Source organism: Anguilla anguilla, chromosome 3 (assembly GCF_013347855.1).
Source record: "Anguilla anguilla isolate fAngAng1 chromosome 3, fAngAng1.pri, whole genome shotgun sequence".
NCBI lineage: Eukaryota > Metazoa > Chordata > Actinopteri > Anguilliformes > Anguillidae > Anguilla > Anguilla anguilla.
Window position 1 is genome coordinate 56,079,250 of NC_049203.1, and position 22,994 is coordinate 56,102,243.

Here is a 22,994-nt window from a genome sequence, read left to right on the forward strand (position 1 = left end):
CTTGTGTATTATAAAACATTTATTGTCAATAGGTCAGATGTATGGTGAGCTATTTTGTGCTTTTGGAGTCATGTGACTTAGTTGTAGAATAGTAGTTAATAATAGAGTTATTTACGTTGTTGCTGAAAGGCATTAGCACCTGAATGCCATTGACAGCAGGGTTCTGTATTATGTTCCTGTGCTTTGCCTCCAGTCAATCCATTTTTCAAAAGGGTTCTGGGTTGATACTAACTACGATGCTGACAGGCTTCCTTTGAAAACAAGAAGTGAGCCTCACCAGACGTGTTCTGGCCCTCACCATTTTTATTATTTGTTTCCTTCATAAAAAACATTACTTTGATCTGATTACCCTGGAGGTCCTTGGCCTGAAAATGGATTTTGGCAGAATGCAAGCCAGAGAAGGTGGAAAAAAAAGAAATGGAAAGAAAAATGAAAAACAAAAGAATTCAAATAAAAGGGGGTGGGAGTGCTGGTGGTTCAGGAGTGTTTCTTCTCGGCTGTTTGAAGCACTGGAGTGGGTCAGCAGGACCAGGAACAATGGGAACATTCATGGTTGGCTTTTGGGGGGAGGCAGATGTTTCTGATCAATTACTTCCATGTGATAAGACTTCAGCCACGGAGCGCATAGTTCTTGATAAGATTAGAGTGTTCGGCGACGTGTGCTGCGTCAGTCCTCCCCCGTGCAGGCTTCTCTTCGGGCCACCGGAGTATCATGCTGGGCGGAGTGGCTTACACAAACATCCAAGCTGGCCCAGCTCCCTTTTGGGTGGGGGAAACCAGATGTGTAGGGGGCGTTTTTATATTTGAAGAAGAATAGGGCAGAGCATTGCAAAACCGGTATATGTTTCAACATCGGAATTGCACAGACTGGCCAGCACAGCTGTTAAAACTGCCTGCTCTTAAGCTTAGTGTTCTTTAGAGTGGTTTTACTCCATAGTTTATTGTTGCATTCACGTTCAGCTGAAAGAGTATCAGCAGATTTAATATGTAAAAGAGTGTGAGGGTTGTAGGATAGCCATGTCCTGAAGATGCAGCCAGAGCTGTGGTTATGGACAACCTACCTGGCTGGAGCAGGTTATGTTATTTGTATTCTTGGTTTATTAATTCTACTGCTCTGTAAGTCATCACGAACAAGGGCGTATTATCTTTATTGTTAAAACACTTAGCCTACTTTAGGCTCAAATGAAGGCTATTTAAAATAAAGTGAAATTACTTAAGTTTAATATGCGCTAGGAGATAGTATCCAAGCAAACAGCTATCATTTGGTCACACCCGCTTGATTTTGTATAAGCGATTTGCATTTCGCTCAGCAACGTAGCCAGCTCCTAACTGTTGCAGAAATACAGCTCAGCGCAAAGTCACGTTCAAAGTCTGGTATTCTACTATGCAGCTGTCGGAAGACATGGAGATTTGAAACTTACAGGTTTCGATTTGGAAGGAATGCGGCGTCCGCTGAAGAGAGCTCCGCGCAGTGGACAATCAATTGTAATGCAAAAACGAAAAAAATGAAAATACAGTACAGTAATCGCAATTCTTAGCGAGGTTCTCCAACAGCACCGCGAGCTTGTTGCGCCCGGAGTACTCGTGTTTTTCGGAGAGGGTACTTCGGGAAAGGCGGGAAAAAGATAGAAAATGCCTTTCTGCAAGAGGACAATAGTCCCGAAAGATGTCTGTAAAGGTGACACAAAGCGACAGAGCGCAATTTTCGGGGACTTGGTGGATGTATGCGGCTTCACTCTGTGCTCAATACTCAGGCAGCTTTCGGATTTATCAAGGCAGTCGGTCAGCATCTTGGAAGAGCTGGAAGGGGAACTTGTGTCCATTTATCACCGGTCGGGAACGCTTGAGAACAAAGTCATCAGTTTGCAAAAACACATTTCTGCACTGGCCACCAAACCACCACAAAAGAGTAAGAGATGCAATTTAATGCAAAGTAGCCTACTTTCCTCTTTTCAGCGTTTGCTTGTGGAATAATTTGTTCAGATTTTGTAAAATTTGGGTTGTTAATGTCTCGTTTTAAAATAACTGAATACAGCAGGACTACGTGTGGGTGTGGATATAAAATGTCATGCAGTCTAGGATTAGGCGAATCTACTTGTGTAGGCTACTCCAGTACCTGCAAGCTTTTTCTCATCGACTTTTTCTTTAGCAAGTGATGTTGAAAAGTAAGTAGAGAAATATTGTGTAACTTGCAGGTATTACAGCTGATCACAAACTTATAGTATAATATTTAGACCAGCTGCAGTGGCATTTTTATCCGCTGACAGTTTGTGCAGCATGTTGATTGCACGTTTACGTCACACACACACAAACCTTGAATAGATCAGTTACACACGTTCCTGCTAGTTAAAATCAAGTTCACTAAACTGGCATAACAAAACCATTACATGGAGAGTGCTACATAATTTACTTTGGTAATAAAACCAGCCCAAGACTCTGACAGGAAAGAAAGTGGGTAGGGTTATGTTTTATTAAACATAATTTGTTGTGAAAATAGGTATTATTGCAATACAAACAACAGCGGGGTTTTGCAAACTGACCCGTTTATAAGAATTGTCTCTATGGGTAGCCGAGTCATAGAATGATTAAATTCGAAGTCGTAGCCAATATTTACTACTTCGGCAGACGCAAATGTAGAAACTACCAATTCTTAATACAATTGAACATATCCGTGGATAGACCACTTTTTTTGCAATAGGCTACACAAATTCTTCGTAATATGGAATCAGAATTAATGCACGAGTAAAGCATATTTACAACATTCTCCCCAGCGGTGGTCTCATCGTGCGTATGCACTTTCTGTGAAGAGCAAATTGTGCATTTGGGTGTCCATGATGCGCGTGGGTGTTTCCTATTCACCAAGATGGGGAACCCAACTATTAGGTCAGTCGCCGCGAAATTACAAATGAATGTCACGTAATAATTTATTTTCCACAATCGTCTTGGTTGTTCTTAGAACACACAGGTCCTGTTCTATTTCAGTATAACTTTAAAAAACGCATTGCTTTGACCACTGATAAATTCAAAACTTTGCCAAAGGTGCATAGTGCTAATTACTGTAATGCATACCCTTGTTTATCAGTTTTCGTGATATGTTAACTGACACTTTTTCGTATTTCATTCTTGTAATTTTTCTCATTTTGCATTGCGGTACTTATGGTGGAACCGTGCAAAATGAAGATATCAAGAATATTTCTTTTGTCAACTTCCTTTTCCTTATCAGCCTTCAGGATGTGACTGGCTGAGCCTCACACAGCTATCCAGTTCTAAGCCAGATCAGGATTTTTGCTTTTATCTTCTTCCTGTAAATCACAACAAAAACAGAGCAGTGAGTTCTGTGTAAGGACAACGAGGAGGGGAAAGTGCTTTAATTGCACTTTTTTGAGTAGAAATCCATGGCATGATGTTCCTCTGTTGACAGCTGGTAACACCCCCTCTCCAAACCTCGTGGTGAAAGGATGAACTTGCCCCCAGTAGCTGTCTGTCAGAGTTAAACCAAAGGCTCAACGGCTTCTTATAGGTTTTCAGCCCATCTTGGCTGTTGGCTTAAGGCACAGGGTTCATGTGAATGTCAGAGAGAGGCTGAGTCACGAGACTCCAACAACCGTGTGGGAGACAGGATCAGATCCTCTTAACCCAACACCATCCTGACTTTCCCACGCCATCTACAGCAGGTTCTCCATGACTGGAAAAATTTTGTGTTTTTGTGTTTGGAAATCTGGTTTGAATATATCAATTATGACAGTCTGAACAGTTTCAAGCACTTCTGTGGTCTGTAGTGTTGTTATTAACCAAAACAGTGATATGCAGCATATACATTTTGGAGGCTTTTATGAAAACTTGGTTATACTGAAACCCACTTGTTGGAATACTGGATGTAAGAATAGCCCAGATGTAATGATTACAGTCCGTAGGCTGGAATCATTCCTATTCGAATGCTGTTTAAATACTCTGCTAGTTATAATAAAATTCTTTGTTTCAAAGAATCGTTTTCAGCCCAGTGAAAGCATTAACAGAAAGCGCAATCTATTAATGGCATCATAATTTTCCACTTTAATTTTCAGTATAATAAATGAGCTAATAGAAACCATTTCATTTGAAATGTGTGCCTTCTCTTGTGTAGCCTACTTACAATCTCATGGCCTCACATAACATGTTCAAGTAAACAAGGTCACATGGAATAAGTGTATGCTTTTCAACGAGGCAGCTAAAAGAAAGTTTCTCTGCCAATGAAAAGCCATCTTGAACAAATCAACAGTCTGTGAAAATGAACAGTAAAGCCGCTGAATCTTTGTGCATTCCCCAGGCAGGGACAAAAATTATGCTAAAACGAGGGAGACAGGGAAAAAGAAAATGATCGAGGACTGACAAGACTAGTTTGAGTGCATCAAAAAAACGCCTGAAGGATTGTCTTTAACACTGGACAGGCTTATCAGAGAGTAAAATTTACATCACATAATTATGCGTGTGAAATGGTTCATGTATGTTTGAAAAGTGGGAGTGGGAGCAGTGGTTTTTGGTCATACATCTAGAATAAGTTGTAAGTCCAGCGACATAGCTCTCAAATGCAATGATTTTATGCTTTACTTGAGTGAACTATGCATGTGGTTGATACATTTTGCTTTAATACATACAGTAAGTTCAGATGCAGCGTTGCCATGATGTTTTTATGCTAGAAATTCTCATTCCTACTAAGCGAGTGAGGTGGATTCATTATACAGTAATTGGTACATAACTACTGTATTCGCTTAAGGTTATGGCAGAAACAAGTACACCATTGTAGACTGATATTATATTAATAGACCATGCTTGTAATTGAGTTATAGATTTTCTTATAGAAATTCACTGATTCCATTGCTTTTGATTCACTCCCCTTCTATTACGTATACTGCTTGTAAGAATAAAACCGTGTGTGGTGTGGATGCTATTGTTACAAGGTGGTTGAATTCCATTTTATCCGTTTTATTTATTGTGGCCTCGTAAGGTTTTTAATAAATCCAGTTCTAATGTTTCTGATGAGAATTTGACACTTAGCTCCAACTGTTTTTGAGCTAGTGAGTTTCAGATTTCTTGGAGTTGCTGTCAGAGTGAGGTGGAGCAGTGTGTCTTCATGGGCTTTAGCATCAAGGATTAATTGCTGTTGCAAAGAGAGGGGTAAGTGGGGGGAATCTGGGGGAAAGATAAATTCAGGTGAAATGCTGCAGAAACTAGCCTACTAACAACTTCCTGTCTTAGCTCTGGGCCTTACCTTTCTCTAGAGATACAAAAAGTTTTTTGAAAATGTCATGCCTTTTCCTATCAACTCCCTCCTGACTTCTCCCTGGTTGTCATGGAAATGATCCAGATGTGAAGGCTGGAAGTGGAGCCCCCTCCCATTTTCATCATTTGTTTTCAATTGTGACTGGAGAAGGAAGTATGGTCAGCAGGGCCCATTGGTTTCGGGTTCATTCTCTCTGAACTTCAAATACTCAGTTTCTGTTGGTTCAGAACTTTGAGGAGGGGCAGATGTTCTCGTGTCATCTATTGTAATGGCCTTTTTTGATTTGTTTGTCCTGACACATCTGTTCCTTTAAAATAAAATAAAGGAACAGATGTGTCATTTGTCAATGAAAGCTGTAGTTGTGCAACTATTGTGATGTTTGAGAGCGCTCGCTTGTTCTGTTGTGTGTTTGGGAGACTCCCATGGGGTGGCAAGCCTGGGAACTGTGGTGAAACTGGATGTACACGGCAGGATGCTGTCCTGCTGTCTGGATGAGTCAGAATGGACTGAATTCAACCAGCCCCGTGGGGCTTTTCAGCATGTGATGTATTCTCTTGCTAGCAATCAGGTTTTGAGTTTGTCGTTCGGTTCTCCAGGTGAAATACTGCTCCATTTTCGTGCGAATAGCTCTTCTGGATTTATGTGTCCCGGGTCACCAGGGTCTCTGCGTGTGTGGAGCAGAAGACCAGCACACATTTCCATCCGGAAGTGTCCGCTCAAAGATTTTCGTTCAGCGACTGGCGTCCAGCAGCGGACTGCAGCACAGCTGTTCTTGGCCGTGGTTAGGGGTCTCTCGTCGCTGGTGGAGTTCGCCCATCCATGTGTTTTCCCGTACGGCCGCAGTTCTCCCGCGGCTTTGACGATTCCCGTTGGCCTGACTCCGAGCAGACTGGCAGGCTCTCTCGTGGAGGCGTCCATTTCCAAGGTTTACTCGAAGCCAAGCTCAGATGGGAGGAGGGGCTGGACTTCCTCTGGGTCGTCCTAGGTTTCCAATACACACTGTAATTGTTGACATATCCCCTCCGTGCCTTACGTCATGCCGAAAAGGCATTTGCGTAAGTGTGCCCCCACCCTCTGCTTTTTCTTCTTCTTCTTCTTCTTCTTTGTCTCTCTCTTTTTTGCGGCGAGGAGCCTGGCTGGTATTTTCTTTTTCCTCATGTGGCTCGTGGTCTTTGTTGCTCGCGGCATGCTGGAGGTGTTGTCGAACCAGCTGGATGGGGTGGCACTGTGAGCCTGGCCAAACTTTGGGAGAAACATTCTCTCCCACAGAGAATCCCAGATGTTGACAAACACCCTCAGGGTTTTCATCATGGCAGCAACAGGTCATGCTTTCGTTGCACTGGACTGTGAGAAAAGCACCGTTAAATTGAAAAAATTGCTGTTGTCTTTCACTTTTTAGTTGAGAGATGAGGCCTTCTCAAAGGTTCATATTTATGTGTGTGACCTCCCTCTGCTCTTCCTTATATGTGGTCTGGCAAGGGGACTGGAAACTCACATCATTTACATTACACACAGCATTTGTACAAGTCTTAGCACTGTGCCTAGATGGTGTTTAACCCTCCTCCAGCAGGATGATGGCAGAGAGAAAGGCAGTATGAGCCAAGACCTAAATCCACATACGCTCCTAATTCAACAAGGTAACTAAACGCAGGCCCAAGATGCATGTTGCCATGGAGACACCACGCAGCTGTGTGATAGTGTTGTGACAGCTGCGAACTGTAGAGACTGCTGCTCTGGCCTCATGGTGTTTGGATTTGGGCCCTGGGACAAGGCTGAGGAGCAGGGCAGATGTTTAGGAGAGCACATTCAGAGACACCGGCGGTCTCTCCAACTCTGCCACCTCCAACCACAGTCACTGTTGCCGTGGGGACTGTACTGAGTCAGGGTGCCAGACGAAAGTGGGTGTTAGCCCTATGCAGAGATGCACAGAGGCCCCTCCCCTATTTATTCCACTCTTACCATATGTGTCTGAAAGCATGCGGGGGGAAAGCCAATGAAAACACATCATCATATTATTCCCACACACAAGTTGAAAAAGTTAGAGCGAAGTTCATCCATAGCTGAAATACAAGAGAGAAAAATATGAAATTTAGGTACAGCACCATGTGCAGTGATACCTCATAGAGATGTTATCCCTGTGTGTTTTGAATCATAGATTTGTAATTGGCAGAGAAATTCTATCGGTGAAGAATGGCCCCTTGTTAATGTCAACAAACAGACTCGTCAGCCAGTGCCATAATAGGCTGGAGATTGTTTCCAGATGGAAGAGGTTTGAGACAGGAGAGAGCTGCTGCAAAGGTTGCTGGGAGGTTGACTGGAAACCTCGCAGAAAGGCCGGGCGCTTGCTACCGCATTGCATTGTGGTAAAAAAAAAAATGTGTGTGCTGGCAGCAGTGACGCACCCAGCCCTGTAATAGAAGACGTTAGCAAACAAGCTGGGCTGGAGTAGACGTGCTGGGTTTTAATTTGGCTGTGATTGGAGCGGCACGTGAAGCCCGCCGGCTTTGGCCTTCCGCCTCACCGGAACGCCGCGAGTGCTGCTTCGCCACCTCTGCGCGTATCCCGTGTGATGATTCACACTGCGAAAGCCTCTAATGTGAAGAACATTACATTATTTTGTTAAATTTCTATGCCTCATCTAATCTAATATACATTTTAATCAGTTGAGAAGAAAAGAATGTTCAAAATTACTGCATAAAGTAATCTTATATTTCCTTTCTATTGTCAGGGTATTGCACATTGCTATGCAAACATTTTGGAATACCAGGGTTTTGCTGTGTAAGTTATTTTAAGAATGTTCTGAAATGTCAATTGTGAAGATATATCAACACAGCTGGATGAGCAGTTGTGGCTCACGTGTGCATGCACATGTGTGCACGTAAACACACACACGCACACACACATGTACACGCAAACATATCCAGGCCAGCTTGGAACCGCAACCACAGAATGTTTCCCAACAATCTAAGTGACTTATGGTGGTACGGACTGACCTGGGAAGGGAGGCAAATGGTGGCAAATCTTTACGTAGCCTAACCTGTGTGTTAGTGTGGCTGCGTGGTATTGTTTGTGTGATTGTGTGTTTGTGTGTGAGTTTGAAGGCTGCCGTTGAACAATGTGTGTGCTCTCATGCGTGTAAGCAGCTTGAGTGTTTCACGGCAAGAGCGCCAACATGTGCGTCCGCTTGAGCCGGGCGTCGCGTTGCCTGCGGGTCTGCAGGTTCCGGACTCACGCAGCCTCAGCCTGACGAAGCAGAATGCGCAGTGTGGGGAGATGCGACGCCACGGAGGGACAGGCAGCCGACTCGCCGTCTTTTTATAAATGTGAGTGGGTGTGAGGAGTCTCTGCGGATTTGGCGACTTCCTTGGAAGGAGGGGACGGGGGAAGAAGAGGCGCTTGCGGCGTTGGAGCGCGTTTGCGTTCGGGGCTCCTGGCGCCGACCGCGGGCGCCATGCGATGGAGGCGGAGGAGAGCGACGGAACGGGAAGGGCAGGTGGAGGAGAAGAGGGCTGGCGCGTCGACCTCCATGCCTCTCCTCAGAGGTATTTCTGGCCAGCGTTCTGGTTAAGCGTGCTTGTGTTGAGGGAGCCGCCTTTTTTCTTGCCCCCGAGGACATTGGTCTGCGTTCTCTGGGGTGGTTCATTTCAAGTTTACTCAATTCAGTTTACTGTGGCAAATAGATGTTGTACCGTGGAAATCAGGAGCTAGGATGGCATTGGATGTTGCCGTGCCATCCGTAGAGTATTCTGTCCTGCGTTCTGTCCTGCATCCTCCCTTTCCACTGTGGGACAAATGATCGGTACTGCTGAAATTTTGTAGCGGGGCTTAGCCAGATGAAGAGGGAGCCTATAGCACCCAGCATTGATCAAAGATCCATTGCTTTTTTGAGATACAGCAATCTGAATAACCACATTTATTTAGCCTATTCCACAATACGCTTCATAGGAAACCCTTGACTGTCTCCTAACTGTCCTGCTGTGATCAAATTGTCTCAAAAGGCCAGAGAGGCCTTTATCATTGGCGCTTGTGCAGAATTAGAAGTTTAACGCTTGGATCACTTTAAAGAGGTCGGATGAAGTCTTGTGCGTTAACCTCTTTTCTGCTGATCCCTCTTTTTCAGCAGATTACATTCTCTGCACAATGCTGAAGTTTCTGTGATGTTTAACTGTGACTAATTTAAAACTGCAAGCAGGGCTTGGTGGTAAATTAGCTACAGTTACATTTTAATCTAGGTCACAGTATCAAGAGACAGGCTAACTCAAGAATTTAAATAATCTTAATAATTAAATCATATTGAATCCATATTTTGCTAATTTACATATTTGATAAACGAACACATATTTTTAATTGTAGTTCTAGTTTTGGGCAGTGAAATAAATGTAATATTTATACTGTAGGTATTTCACCTCTGTGTTTATCCTCATGGCTGACAGAGCTCTGGCCTTTTTCCACTGTTTGTAACTGCAGAGGTTTCTGGATACTTTCGCCTTGACTCACCAGCAGTAGCTATTTTTAATCCTTTTTCCATGTAAATACACCATAAAAGAGGACTTGTTTGTCCATTCCCTCAGGCGATAAGGAAGAGAAAAGCGACTCCATATTTGTGTGCTCGAATGACATTTGTGTAAAGTGCAGAGAAGGATCCAGATCCGGGCGAAGGCTCCCGAAAGAGACACAGGGCCGCCCGTCGGCGGACACACAGGTATCCGTCTGTCGATGTCGCCCTTCTTTTTGCTCAGGCTTTCACGTGCGTCTTTACGCCGTGCATTTGTACAGCTTGAACTCCGCCACGGGCACGCAGGAATCTGAGCCTAAGATTGTGAAAACAGCCGAAAACAAAACAAAGTTGTGAGAGGGGGGGGGCATCTCACGGGTGATCGAGGCCAGCTGCTCCCATCACCAAATACATTTTTCATGAAATGGTCTTTCTTCAAAGGCTGCGGTTTCTGGGGACAGGCTCCACTTCAGACAAATGGAGGGCATGCTGTTTTTAGGGGCCGTTTGTTTTTACTGCCAGAACATTTGTGTGAAAGGCGGCAGCATGCGCAGTTTTTCAGCTGCACGGAACAGTGAAAATCATGCTTTGCTAACGAGAGCAACTTCAGGACGTCCTAAACTTCAGGCCCTCGATGCGGGGATGGGATTGCCAAGACCCCTCATAGCTGAGTGAGTGGTCACAGTAAAGGAAGAGATGACACCCATTGCCAAAGTCAGGACTTGTTGATGCAACAGTACCTCTGTGATGGTTAGCTGTGGTTTGAGGACCCATGGGAAGTGGTTGTGTGGAGATAAACCCTGCATTTTCTTGGTACCATTAACTCTCGACAAGTCTAAATACCACCTGTAGTTGTGGACGCACCTGTAGGATCGGAGCTTTGTGCTATTTTGGTCTTTGTCCGCTGAGGTTGAGCGCGATACAGGTTCATCCGGAGTGGTATGAGTGCCACTGACATGCTGGTTGGCTGGACACAGCGCTGTGCGCTGGCTTATCTCTGCCTTGCTTCCAGCAGTGACTGAATCCTAGTGCCATGTTCTGCCTCTTCCTCATCCTGCCTGGGACCGCTGGGAGCAGGAAAGGAATTTCAAATGACATTTGGAAAGAGTGAACACCATGACAGAATGTTCTGCTGTGGAAATCTGTTTTGAACGCTTCACGGCTCGAGGGGTAACACTGGCCTCTTGATTTACAAAAAATAAATAAATAAATAAAACATGCCGTGGCCGATATTTCACGAACTCGATGCCATTTCTGCACTGTGATTTAATAAGTAAGATTAATAATGGTAGCTGTACTGGAAATGTTATTCCAGTTTTATCCTGTTGAAGTTATTATTTCCTGTCAGATTTACTGTGATAATCACTACGCCTCTTAGCTTTATATATAGAGCCGCGCACTTGACCGAGGCCTTGAACACTGTCCAAGACCACTCTCGCAATGGGAACAATTTACCGAATCGTCAACTCTGCACCGGGCTGAGTACATATTTAGGCGCAGTCTGAGGTGCGGCACGTGTCAAGGTTGGGTCTTTTCTGAGGAGGCAGTGAGGTATTTTGGTGCGGGTGGGAAGGTGGGGGATGGGGGGACAGGGAGAGGCCTGAGACAGATTCCGCTAACGGCGCGGCCGGCCTCTCGCACAGGAAATGAGCGCTGCGTCGACTGCGTCCGCGAGCACTGCGTCTGTGCGGGGTGAGTAAGAGGCGTCCCCGTAGCCCCGCGCCCCGTAATGAAGAGCAGATGTTTTCCACTTTCTTCCTCTTATTAATTCGGAGTCATGTGATCCGGAGGGAACTGTGCCAAAACAATAACTTCGACTCCAAATTTTCCCCTCTCCCTGCCCCATAACTCTGCTCTCAGACGCTCACCGTTCAGTTTGTCGGGATTTATTTACCCGTAAATCAGCGATAAACTTACGTGAGGGGCCGCAACGTGTGCAGCATTTTCTGCTGCTCCCGGGTTCTGAATGTGCCTACGCTAGTTATTATGTGGGGTTTGTTATTATGATCCCTGTGAGGGAGACTTGGAGAACATGGGCATCAGCGCAGTGGAGACACTGTAGGTCGGAACCGGTCTGGAGCCTGAGATCCAGCAGAAAACTGTTTTCCCAGAACATTCTGAGGTCTATTTCAGGGGGTTTCGGGTTTTGTCGTGTTTTGATTCCTCACATTGTGAGTGGCAGGAATGTTCTCCTGCGGGACTGCATGGCGGCTTTTTTATGTCAGATTTTCGGATCGTGTGCGAGTTCATCTCAAGAGCCGTGCTCTTTCTAGTTGTTTCAAGTCAATAACCCTAGATTCCCTCAAATTTTGTTGTTCTAGATTCTTAAGCAGATTTGGAATGTTTTACCGCCAGTGTGTGTTTACTTTCCTGCATGTGTGTGGCTGGACATGCGCTGTAGTGTTTTCACTGTAGCCGGTCTGGCAAATGAAGTCATTCTGAAGCCTGTAACCACACATTAGAGAAGGCTGGTGACCGCGCTGCACCTCCCACTACTACTGAGGCTCTGTGGGTAACGCGTCTTTGCCAGAACTACCACAATGAAACCCTGTTGCGTAACTGGCTGGCTTGGGTTCGCAGCAGTGGATGGATGTGATATAACCCCAGACCTGGTGCTATGCCGATTTGTTTATTCTCTTCCTTCAGAAAGACTGGCTTGTATGAAGATTGTGGAGTTTTGTGGCTCAGACTGAGTTGCGATTTTTTTGGAGGGGCAGGGTATTGACAGGTGGCTGTCCTGTAGTCGATGAAGCGTGATGTGACAGACAATGGCAGTCTTATTTCCTGCACGTCACTTCCTGTTTGCATCCAACCGCAGAATGCAGCCCTACCCAGTTATTCGTCCCTGAAGGTGTTTAAACAGGTGCATTCTGTGAACACTGCTGTGTAATGCTGCTTGGTTTTCCATTATTAAAGAGTTTCTGTTCATCAACCTGTGCTCAAAAACGGAGCCCCTGCCTCCACCCGCCCCTGTCAGTCACCTCTTTGATTTGATAGTGACGACAGGGCCCCTCACTACGAAAGCTGGTTTATACAGCATTTGGGTGGGAGGGGCCTCCATGTGCCTGGGGAGCCAGTGAGTATTGAGCACAGAGGCGGGATGCTCTGAAACAATGGGCTCTTTGGGGCGTCACTCAGCACGTTCTCCTTTAGATCTAGTTCAGAGGTAAGTGGCAGCGCTACAGTGCTCGGGACCACCGAGCCTGAGATCAGAGAGAGAGAGAGAGAATGACAGACTAAACACCGGTGACACTGCACAAGGCACGCAAGAAAGAGCCCTAATTCAAGTTCATATTGGATGTGTGAAGATTGAGCCAGTGAAGCTGAGGTTGTCAGGGCCAAGCTCTGCACTGGTTGGCTATTGCTGTATTAACAGGCCTTAGGCTTGACTATGGTAGCATGCCTGCTTGTCTGCTTGTGGTGTGGGCATGCTGCGATCCCACTAGAGAACCACACCGCCCTCTAGCCTACTGATTCAACCTGCTTAAGCTAAGCACGGCTATGCTTGGTCTGTACTCAGATTGGAGACCTCTTGTGAAATAATTCATTACTGCTGGAAGAGGTGCAGGTGTACCAGTAGGTGGCACCCTTCCCTCAGGACCAAATAAAATTCAGTGCCCCTGCACATTTCGAGGGCACTGTGATGTAGGTGCTGCCCTTTAAATGAGATGTTACACCAAGCCTGACTCTCTGTGGTCATTAAACATCCTGTGACACTTCTAGAAAGAGCAGGGATATTAATCCAGGTGTTCTGATCAAATATCTGCAACACTGGCTCTCTACATTTGTCTACCTAATCATCCCTCCATCTACATCTGACTGGCTGCAAAACCCCTTGAGTTCCTGTTCAGCTGTTTTAATTTCCTTAGTAATCACAGCCAGTGAAAATCTAGTTCTCAGTCGACCTGTCTAGTTGTATAAAAGATACATAAAAGATGAGTAATGAATTGATTTAATATCCAGTCTGTGTGAAGTGGACTGAATTATTGGGCGACTTTTCAGAAGTTTACTTTTGGGAAGGGGAAAGTCTGTGTGTGTGGAGCAGTGTGTGAGTGCCTGAGCGTATTTCCACCTAAATTCAAAAGACTGGTTCTGCTGAAACTGGGACTGAGGAATGTTACCTGTCTGGAACTGAAAAGAGAGCTGCACTTGACAAACACTAGCACGGAATTGCGCTCTTTGCCTGCTTTGTTTATCCAAATACAAAGCAAGATCTGCTCCTGACTCAACTTATCTGGGCACATATTATTTTTCTTTAGCATTGTCTGAAAAACAGTTCCCAGTGTAGCCACTCTGAAGGCTGTGCAGGAATTCACTGGTTAGTTTTCCATTTTGGTCTCTACGAGTGCTCCAGTCTGAAAGTGCATGAGAAGAGGACGGGAGTTGTTCTTTATGGGAATCTCATTCCAGGTGCAAATTCTGCTGCTGTACCCTGCAAGCAGGTAAATGCATTGATTGTACTGACTGATGGCAGAATCTTGTGGAGAAATGTACATTTCTTGGTTTGACTGTGGTACTGTCTGAAAAGAGGGTGTCACTGAGTGAAGCTAAAACCCAGGATTTTACGAATTAGCTTTGTGAGATCAATTGATTATTCCTCTGCTTGGTACATCCAACCTAGCGACCCGGGGTGCAGTTTTTGATACTATATTTTTTCCGAGAGCAAGTCAAAATTTATTTGGGCTTCTAAACAGCTATGCATGTTGAAGAGAACTTTACTTTACTTTACTTTATTCAGTTTATTTTTACAGGGACAATTCACATTAATAAACATTTCTGTAAATGTGCCACTTTGGCCAGCGTGGCTAATTTTCAACTGTAGTCCCTGGGCAGGTACATTAAAAACAACAAATACAAAATACAAATTCAGATATAATACAAATACGTTAAAACAAAAATTGTTATGGATAAAACAGACAGCACATATGTTGGGATTTTACAGAGCATTCATGAGAATGTAACACAATCAAGTTATATTTCTTATAATTTTACAGCAGAAAGTCCTGTATGCCATTTAAGTTCAAGTTGTAAAACTGTCTTTCAACTTGGCCTGTGACTGTTCTCCTGGTAGATTGTTGTCTTGTGGGTGCAGGCATTAATTGCCTCCTTGTCGCTAACCCCCCAACCCCACCCCATGAGTTGAAGGAGGGAGCAGGGGATGTTGGCATATGACCGTGACCACTCTTTTGTCCATATCAATGTCAAATAGTTGTTGTGCTAATGTTCTCTGAGTGATCTTTAAAACAGTCCTGATGCGCTTTCTTTTGAAGTTGCAGACCCACTTGGCAGCAGTATAGCATCAGAAACAAGTCAGGGGACAGAAAGTACTTCTGAAAATGGATGTGCTGTTGTTTGTCAGTGCTGGCTAACCGGCCAATCGGCATGCTGCGTTTGCTCCCGTGGGTCCCTCGCCTGAGGAGCGTTTGTTTCTTGCGAGCATAATTAAATTGATTACTGTGGGCAGATCCAAGACTGATAAATTATTTTGAGTTATAATCATGTGCATCTCAGAGCTGCCTGTGGCCCATCTGGATAGATGAGGGCCTGCGAAGCCTTCACAGGCTTACGTCATCGCCGTCAGGTCATTAATCTGCAGCCCTTTACATAAAACATCCCTTTTATTTTTAAGTTTGTACGCAAACATTGACTTATTTTTTCCAGATCTAGGATGACTGCCAACAAGACTCCTCCTAATATAAATGGCATTGAAATTCACACGCAGATGTGTTTTTTTTCTCTCTTCTTTTTGTGTGCGTGCGTGTGTTTAATTTTATAATAAGATAAACTGAACATGCTGCTCAAAGGTCAAAGGCCACACGAAAGCATAGCCTATGAGCAGGAGGACACAGTGAGAGGTGAAAAAGAAAGGGGCTTGATTTCATGCCAAGAGCCGAAACTCCAACTGTTTAACTCTTAAACTTATTTACACTGGTTTGGCGTTAGTTAATAAAAAGTGGGAGGAAAGACAGGGAGAAAGAGTGAGAGAAGGAGGGGGATGAAAGAGGGAGTGGGAGGGACAGAAGGGGAGGGGGAAAGAGTGAGTGAGTGGGAGAGGAAGAGAGAGAGAGAGATGGAAGTATGGAGGGAGACAAAGAGCAGTAACTGGCCTGCATTGAGCAGAAGCTGCCCGCTGAGAGGAGATAGTGGCATCTTTATGTGTGATGGGACAGACAGGCCCAGTGCTTTCTGAATGGGAGGCCAGCTGGGTGATGCTGTGGGTCCCCGTGAATGGCTGCCCTGAAAGGGGTGCATTAGAGACCCCTTCCTCTCTGACTGTGGGGAATGGGACCCAGCCACCGCCCTACACACACACGTGCGCGCACGTACACACACTCGCACACATACACACTCTCACACACAACCTGCTTTCTCTCCCCGGCCCTGTGTGTGCTCCCTCTCCCCCTGAACGCGTGCAGGGCTTAGTCTCCCTGGGTCTGGAACAGCGCACGGTTCTTAGGGCTGAGGAACTCCCAGCCGTTTGTCCCATCTTTCCTTGCTGAGGTCATCTGATATCTCCAGAGTGGCCGGACTGGCAATCTGTGAAGGGGGGCCAAGGTGAGGCAGCTATGCAGCTACGCGGTTTGCTATTTCTGTGTGGTGTAAGATCGTTATCTGTAAGATTTGTCTTCCGGTCAGTGGGGTGGCCAAACCTCCAGCTGGAAAGGCATGGCAATATCTGCTGAAGATATCTAGTGGGCAGTTGCTTTTCTGGATAAAGGTGCAGCGTAATCTATTCCCTGACACACTGAATTGGAAAGTTACGGGGGTGTAATTCAGACTGTGATGTGAGTAGTGATCTTTTTTCTGTTTTTTTCTTCTGAAAATTTTTCCTCATTTGCGAATTTTAAATGCACGATCACAAATCTCAGACCGGAGCTGGAGCAGAGGGTCATATAGGGATATAAAATATCACTTTAGGATTCCCCTGCCTTGTTTGGCTGTGTTTGTCGGGTCACTGCCTCTCTTATCTCCCATTTGGCAGCTGCTTGTTATCCCTGAGATAAGACAGAGGCAGAGTCCAGTGTTCCAGAGGGAATTAGGGCTGTCCCAGTAGTGGTGCTGATAGATGGAGAGCTGAGGGCATCCAGTGCTGACTCCTGCACTCTGTGTATGCTGGGTCTTATATCACCTGTTGAAGGCGAAACAAAATGGCGATCCAGGATTTAAGTGCCTGTCCCTGCAGGCTTGAGAGCAAGTGCTAATGCTAACTTATTTTCTGTCAAGGTAAATTTTTCTGTTGTTGTTGTTGTAATTCTGGATGCCTCTTACGGGCTGTTCAGAATGACAGGTGAGAGTATTTGGGCCAAGTTTAAAAAAGGAATCACATTTCCTCTTTGTAGTGCCTTCTACAGCACCTTGAAGTGAAAGACTACTCTTCATGCGCAGCTGCCAGAGACTGACTGACTGGCCAGAGAAGTTTGTGTTTGGTGAGATGAGTACAGTCCCACTAACTGAAACCTTCCCTCCCTCCATGGGGATGTGAAGCACTTGGTAATATGACTCTGGTTCATTTGCTTTTCATCTTAAATAAGATGAAGCTCTGTTTTTACTCTGTTTGCAGATACTAGCACTAGGACGCAGCCATCTTGGAAAAAGCTAGGTTGTGACGTCACTAGGTTGGTTTGTCTTGCCTGCTGAAACTATTCCTATTTTACTTGACTGCTGACTTTCAATGAGCTCATTGATATGTGAGGAAAAAACAAAGGCGTTGCTCTATGTGCTAACTGAAGAAATATTTTAGCAGCACATCTACTGATAGGGATGTATTAGTGTGCTCCTAATTTTTTTTTTAACCTTAGATCTTATCTAAGGTAAAAAGCAAATGAGCCAGAGTCATATTACAGAATACATCATGTCCCCTTTAAGTGACACTGTAGCTGTGCGTTCCCTGTAGGGCTGCTGACCTAAGCTGGCACCGTCATGGTCAGAATTTTACAGTCTGTGGAGTCCATGCCGACATGGTGTTTTTAGCAGAGTTAAGCATTCCGCTGCCCTTGTCAGTCTCACAGAATTACAACCAGTCAACTGTTAGTGGATGGAGGCACTAGGTTTGCTTTGCCCAAGGCGGCTGTGGGTCGCCTCAGCGTGGCCTGACTTCTGTCCTGTGTTAGGACACAATAATGACATTTGCTACATCAGTATCTCTCAACAGAAGACTGTTTGTGAAGCCTCTGAAAGAGCTCTTATGGCTTCCAGGAATGGAAGAGTTAAGCGCGTATTGTAGGAAAATCAATTAAGCGGGAGGGACAGCGTGAGAGAGAAAGAGAGAGGGAGGCTGCAGTTGTCTTCAGCCATTCAATGCTGTGCAGTGCGTTCCTCCTCCACGCTTGTACATGCCTCAGAAATAATTCTATACAACTATATAGAATCAATACATCGTTCATTCAGTTTGACAGAATGGGCTGAGGTTTTCACCCAACACTGTTTATTCAGCTGTAGATGATCAGGCAGTGACTTGTGTTTCAGTCAGTTGTTCAGGTGCCCATGTTGTGAACAACTGAGCCTCTGTTGAGAGTCTATGTTTACAGCTGAGCACAAAGATGGATGCCATGTATTGACAGATTGAAAAATATGTGCGGTTCTACACTTGGCCACTAGGGGCCATGAGTGCATAATAAATTGTCTGAGGGTTGCCTATGGCATTGGCTACTTTGTTGGTTACCATGCTGGGAGTTATTGTCTGATGGTGAAAGTCATTGTGGGCAGTTGTGTGGGTAATTAAGATCATGTGCTTTATTTCTACAGATAATTCTTTTTTTTTTTCTATTATTTTGTTCTCCCAATGGAGAAAGTTTCAAAATCTGAATTCACATCGTTTGCACAGACCTCTGTGTTAGTGGGCACATAGGGCAGACTGTTATGGTTTAAAAAAAAACTGTTTTAAGGGTTTTTCATAAATTGCAGAAAGAGCTGGCTTTGAGATTGGGTCCAAAGTAGAGGTGAATTAGGAAGAGATGAAAGGCTCTTCATGTGAGATTTAACTGAGGTTGCTTTTTTGTCAGAAGGAGCGTTGCATATTTATTTGGCTCTTTAAAATAGTTTTAATTGCATTTCATATTCTGCCAGCGTTTCGCCTCCCAATATCATTGGATCCTGATGTGCTATGTCTATGTGTCTTAAAGCTCAGCAGAAAATCTGCAAAGATGGAAATCTGCAGAACTGTAGCAGGATGGCAAGCTGTCTGGCTTTGCACTATAATTCTCCCAAAGTCAGGAAAGGGAGAGAGAAAGAAATGGAAGAGGGAGAAGGAGGAGAGGCTTTTAATTCCTCCTCCTCTCTCTTTTTTCAGTGGGTCATCCGCGGTCACCTGATTGGAGACTGGGGTAGAGGAGAGTAGGAGAAGAGGGCAGAGGACAGCTATGACCCCCCAGGGCCCTGTAGCGCATATCCAGAACTTTCCTGGCAAATTTACAGGATGCTGCCATGGTGTCTGCTTTTGACATCTGTTAATGTAACCTTCAAAGTAAATATGCTAAAGCAGCTCCCTCTGAGTACAGTGGAGATAAAGAACATCTCATGTAAAGATGAAATGTTGGCAAAGTTACAGACAACAGGTCTTGTACATGGCTGTACAAATGCTATAATTGAAATTATGACATTCGAGCCTCACTTTCTTACAAGGATAATATTTTTGTGTAGATCCATATATTTTCAATCTGATACATTCAAGTCTTAAGGTTGAAAATTATCTCATGACTGAAAAACATCCTGGATACATACCCAGGTGTTTTTAAAGTTCATTAGGCTGTAATTAAGTATATTGATGCATATTTTGCCACATAGAATCCACGTTTAATCACCCAGTGTAAGATTGAAATAACAAATACACTATTCTTTTGGATAGCTAAGTAACAGCAAAAAACAGCATTTTAATAGTTTTTTTTTTTTTTTGCCGGTAGGGAAAATCTTTAGTGACAGTGGCCTGTGTGTCAGTCCCCCGTGTGGAGTTACAGGTGTGACCAGCGCCCCACGCCTCGTCTGCATCCTGAATTGTCCACTCGTCTCCCATAGAGGTGCAGACTCTGGACTCACAGTCTGGACTCACGGTCTTTATAACCATAAAGATGGAGATGAAAGGGTCATGTGGTCCCGGCGTCACCGCCCTGACCGAGCGGAACCATGGTCTCTGGCTGTTGCTTTTGTTTTCTCTCTCTTTTCACTCGCTCTCGCTCTTTCTCTCTCTCTGAATGGTTTTCCTATCCGAGTCCTCGGGGGGCCTCTTGGGGATATGGCGCTCTGGCGCTGTTAAAATTGCCCGTCCCGAGGAGCACAAACCCACCCTGGTTTAAAACATTCCAACATCTGGGCTTTGCATGGCGGTGGCTTACACTTTCTGAAAAAGAAAATGTAACCCAATGAGGCTTGGGGTTTCATAGACAAGAAAAAGAAAATGAGAAAGATATGGGATATTTGCATTCTGGGTTACTGGCATACAGTTGTGCGGACAGGCATGTAAATCAGTGTTCTGGGGTCAATGTTGCAGCCGAGATGCAGTCCTTCACGCATAAGGGATTAACCTTATAACTTCAGAGAGTAACGGTTGGCTTGAGGGCAGGTTAATGAAATGCCAAGCTGGCGAGAGAGTCGCTGCAGGTGTTGCACGCATGTGGGTGAACTGGTCTTGCAACTCCATGGTTGTAGGTTTGATTCCCAGGAAAGACACTGCCTTGTTGTACCCTGAAAAAAAGACATAAGCATTGTAAGTTGCACTGAATCAATCTTGCAGATGTGATGTATGTTGCTTGGATCTGAGTGTTCCATTTTAAATGCTAAAAAAAATAGGATGCTTTCATTTGACATTGATTTTCAATGATTCTATAACTGATCATGTGTACTTTTATCTGCACTTACCATGTGTCCATCAAAGGTGTACCACAGAGGCAGTGTTGGCCTGCATTAAATGTGCGTGCCCCCGACCCCAGAGCAGGCTTTAGTCCAGGCAGACTAGTGAATATAATTTAGTACCACTCAGCCGCTTGTTCATTCTCTCTTTCCCTTGCTCATATTTCCTCCCTCCCTACCTGGTGAGAGATGGATAGGGGTTGAGAGCTGTGCTGTGGGAAGATGTGCGCCGCGGAACTCGGCCCCACCTCTCACGCGGTTTGGTTTGCCAGGTTCCCACATGCCCTCCCTCTCTCGAATTAACAGCGCCATAACCCCCGTAACACCGAATGCGAGGACCCCTCCCCCCCACGGCTGGCAGGGCGTTCTCCACATGGAACCATGGGCGATACCGGGAATTCATCTCTGGTTGCCAAACGCAACGCTGCTGGCTCCTAGCGTGACGGGCTTCTCGGATATGCCAACCCCTGTATGGCAGAACCAGTCTCGCGGGCTGTTAATACTCTCTCACCGCCGTGCTTTCTGAGCGCTTCATGTTTCTCAGCCTGTGTTTCTTCTGGAATGGCCCCTTGATGAAGCAACATCACGCTTCCATGCGGAGCGGATGAAACGATGTCAGTGGAAGGCAAATAGCATATTGGCCTGCCAGCTGTGGCAGAAAATGTACGAGCTCTGCAGAAACAGAGGATTCCGATCCACGCTAGAAAAGTGAAGGGAAAAGGGGGACCGAGCTCACGTATCGCAACAGTGCAGTAACAGCGGTGCGGTGTGTCAGAAGAGCGCTGCGTGCGCGCTGTGTTCCTACAGGTGTGCTGCCGAGCTTGAGTTTGCCGCCCTGGTTTGTCATTTATTTTTTGTTGTGAGGGGGTTTGAGCGACTCATTTCTCAAACCCACCTATAATACCCTCTCGGTATTGTCAGGAAACGGCTCGCTTGGATAGAAGGAGGGAGAGGCAGAGAGAAAGGGAGAGAGGGAGAGGGGGGGAGGCTGTGGAACAGCCGTTCTTCTCCTTCAGCTGTGTTCCTGTGGGATTTGGAAGTCTGGGTTGAGTTAGGAAAGCAGAAAAGAGGCGGAGCTTTCCCTCCCGCCCCCTCCCCCTCCCTCCAGCAGCCCCCCGACTTTAGCTCTCCCTGTCTTTGCGTTGTCCCCTCCATTCTGAAATTCAGGGACGGGAGACCTGCCTTCTTTCCGCACCCCCTTCTTCATCCTCTCTTTGTGTTACGGTTTGGCCAGGTTGCCCTTGGAAGCTGGAGCAGCAGCACAGGTACGTGGTGCCAGGTGGCTTCTCCTGCACGTGTCTTCTCATTGGTGGCTAATGCTGTTGTAGACCCCGGGCCTGAAATAAGATCTGAGGACAGCCACTTTTGAGTTGTACATTCACCCTTGCATTAGAGTGTGGTTTGGTCTCCACAACTGCAGAAAATTGCACTGATCAAATTGCACTGATCATTAGAGTCTGTGGAAACTGTCATTAGCATTGTTACGATGCACTCCGAGATGAATTAGGTCATTCTGAAATATGTGGCTAAATGAGAAATGTTTAAAAAAAACTCACCAACCCACAGGATTTTAACAAAACAGACGTGGGATAATGGATGTTGTGATTACTCCATTAAGGCAGTGGCTTCCACCAGTACCGAGAATCCATTTGCGAAGTTTACTGTGTATTTTAAGCAGACACAGCATATATAGCTAAGGGGCATACTGGCTGGCCTTGAGCACATATGAAACGTCATTTATTGAGGAACAGTAAGATTGATGGTTATATTTTCATTTTGTTAGGGTCTAACAGATGGGTTCTAAAAGTAGAGATTCTTCTTGGCCTTTTACGTGTGTGACCCAGGGTAGTAGCCACGGTTAACATCCCAGTTATGACAAGAATGGCAATGATGTACCTCAAGGACAGATTTCAGATGGGTTGTTGCTGTGCATTACTGTGTTATTACTGCAACCTAAATACTTTGAGTTGAGTCACAGTTGGTGTTGTGTGATAAAGTTGGGCAGTAAGTACTCTGAACTAAAATGTTATTTCTGTTCAGTGCCTCAGTGTTATGTACTTTGCGTTAATAATACATGCTTTTATAAATATTGATTAATATCTTCGCTCTTTAAATGTTTAAATGCAGTTTCTTCAAGAGGGTTCTATTTTGCATGATGGATCTGTAAGTCAGCCTTATTATTTTTTCCTGTAAAAATAAAGGAACTTAATAAGTACCCCGGGGCACTGTATTTGACATAAGGCTATACGATGGCATCTTTGGGAGCAATAGCAGTGTCTTACCATTAAAGTCTTTGTAGAGTTGGTTGTATTGGTCTTGGGGGTCTGATTGTACTTGTTTACTGTTGGATGTTTGATGATTGATGTTTACAGTTGTGGAAAACATCTTGTTTACCGC

At 45.1% G+C, this 22,994-nt stretch overlaps 1 protein-coding gene across 2 annotated transcripts in view; it reads left to right on the forward strand.

Moving 5' to 3' along the window:
- The first annotated feature begins 1,089 nt into the window (after window positions 1-1,089).
- Window positions 1,090-22,994, forward strand: part of nhsl2 (NHS-like 2) — a 58,943-nt gene continuing 37,038 nt past the window's right edge. Inside the window, exon 1 of one of the 2 annotated variants that reach the window (XM_035409670.1) lies at window positions 1,090-1,909. In XM_035409670.1, the coding sequence (XP_035265561.1) occupies window positions 1,633-1,909 (277 nt within the window). In that variant the 5' untranslated portion in view covers window positions 1,090-1,632. The remainder of the gene's footprint in view (window positions 1,910-22,994) is intronic. The other variant, XM_035409671.1, reaches the window with a different exon arrangement.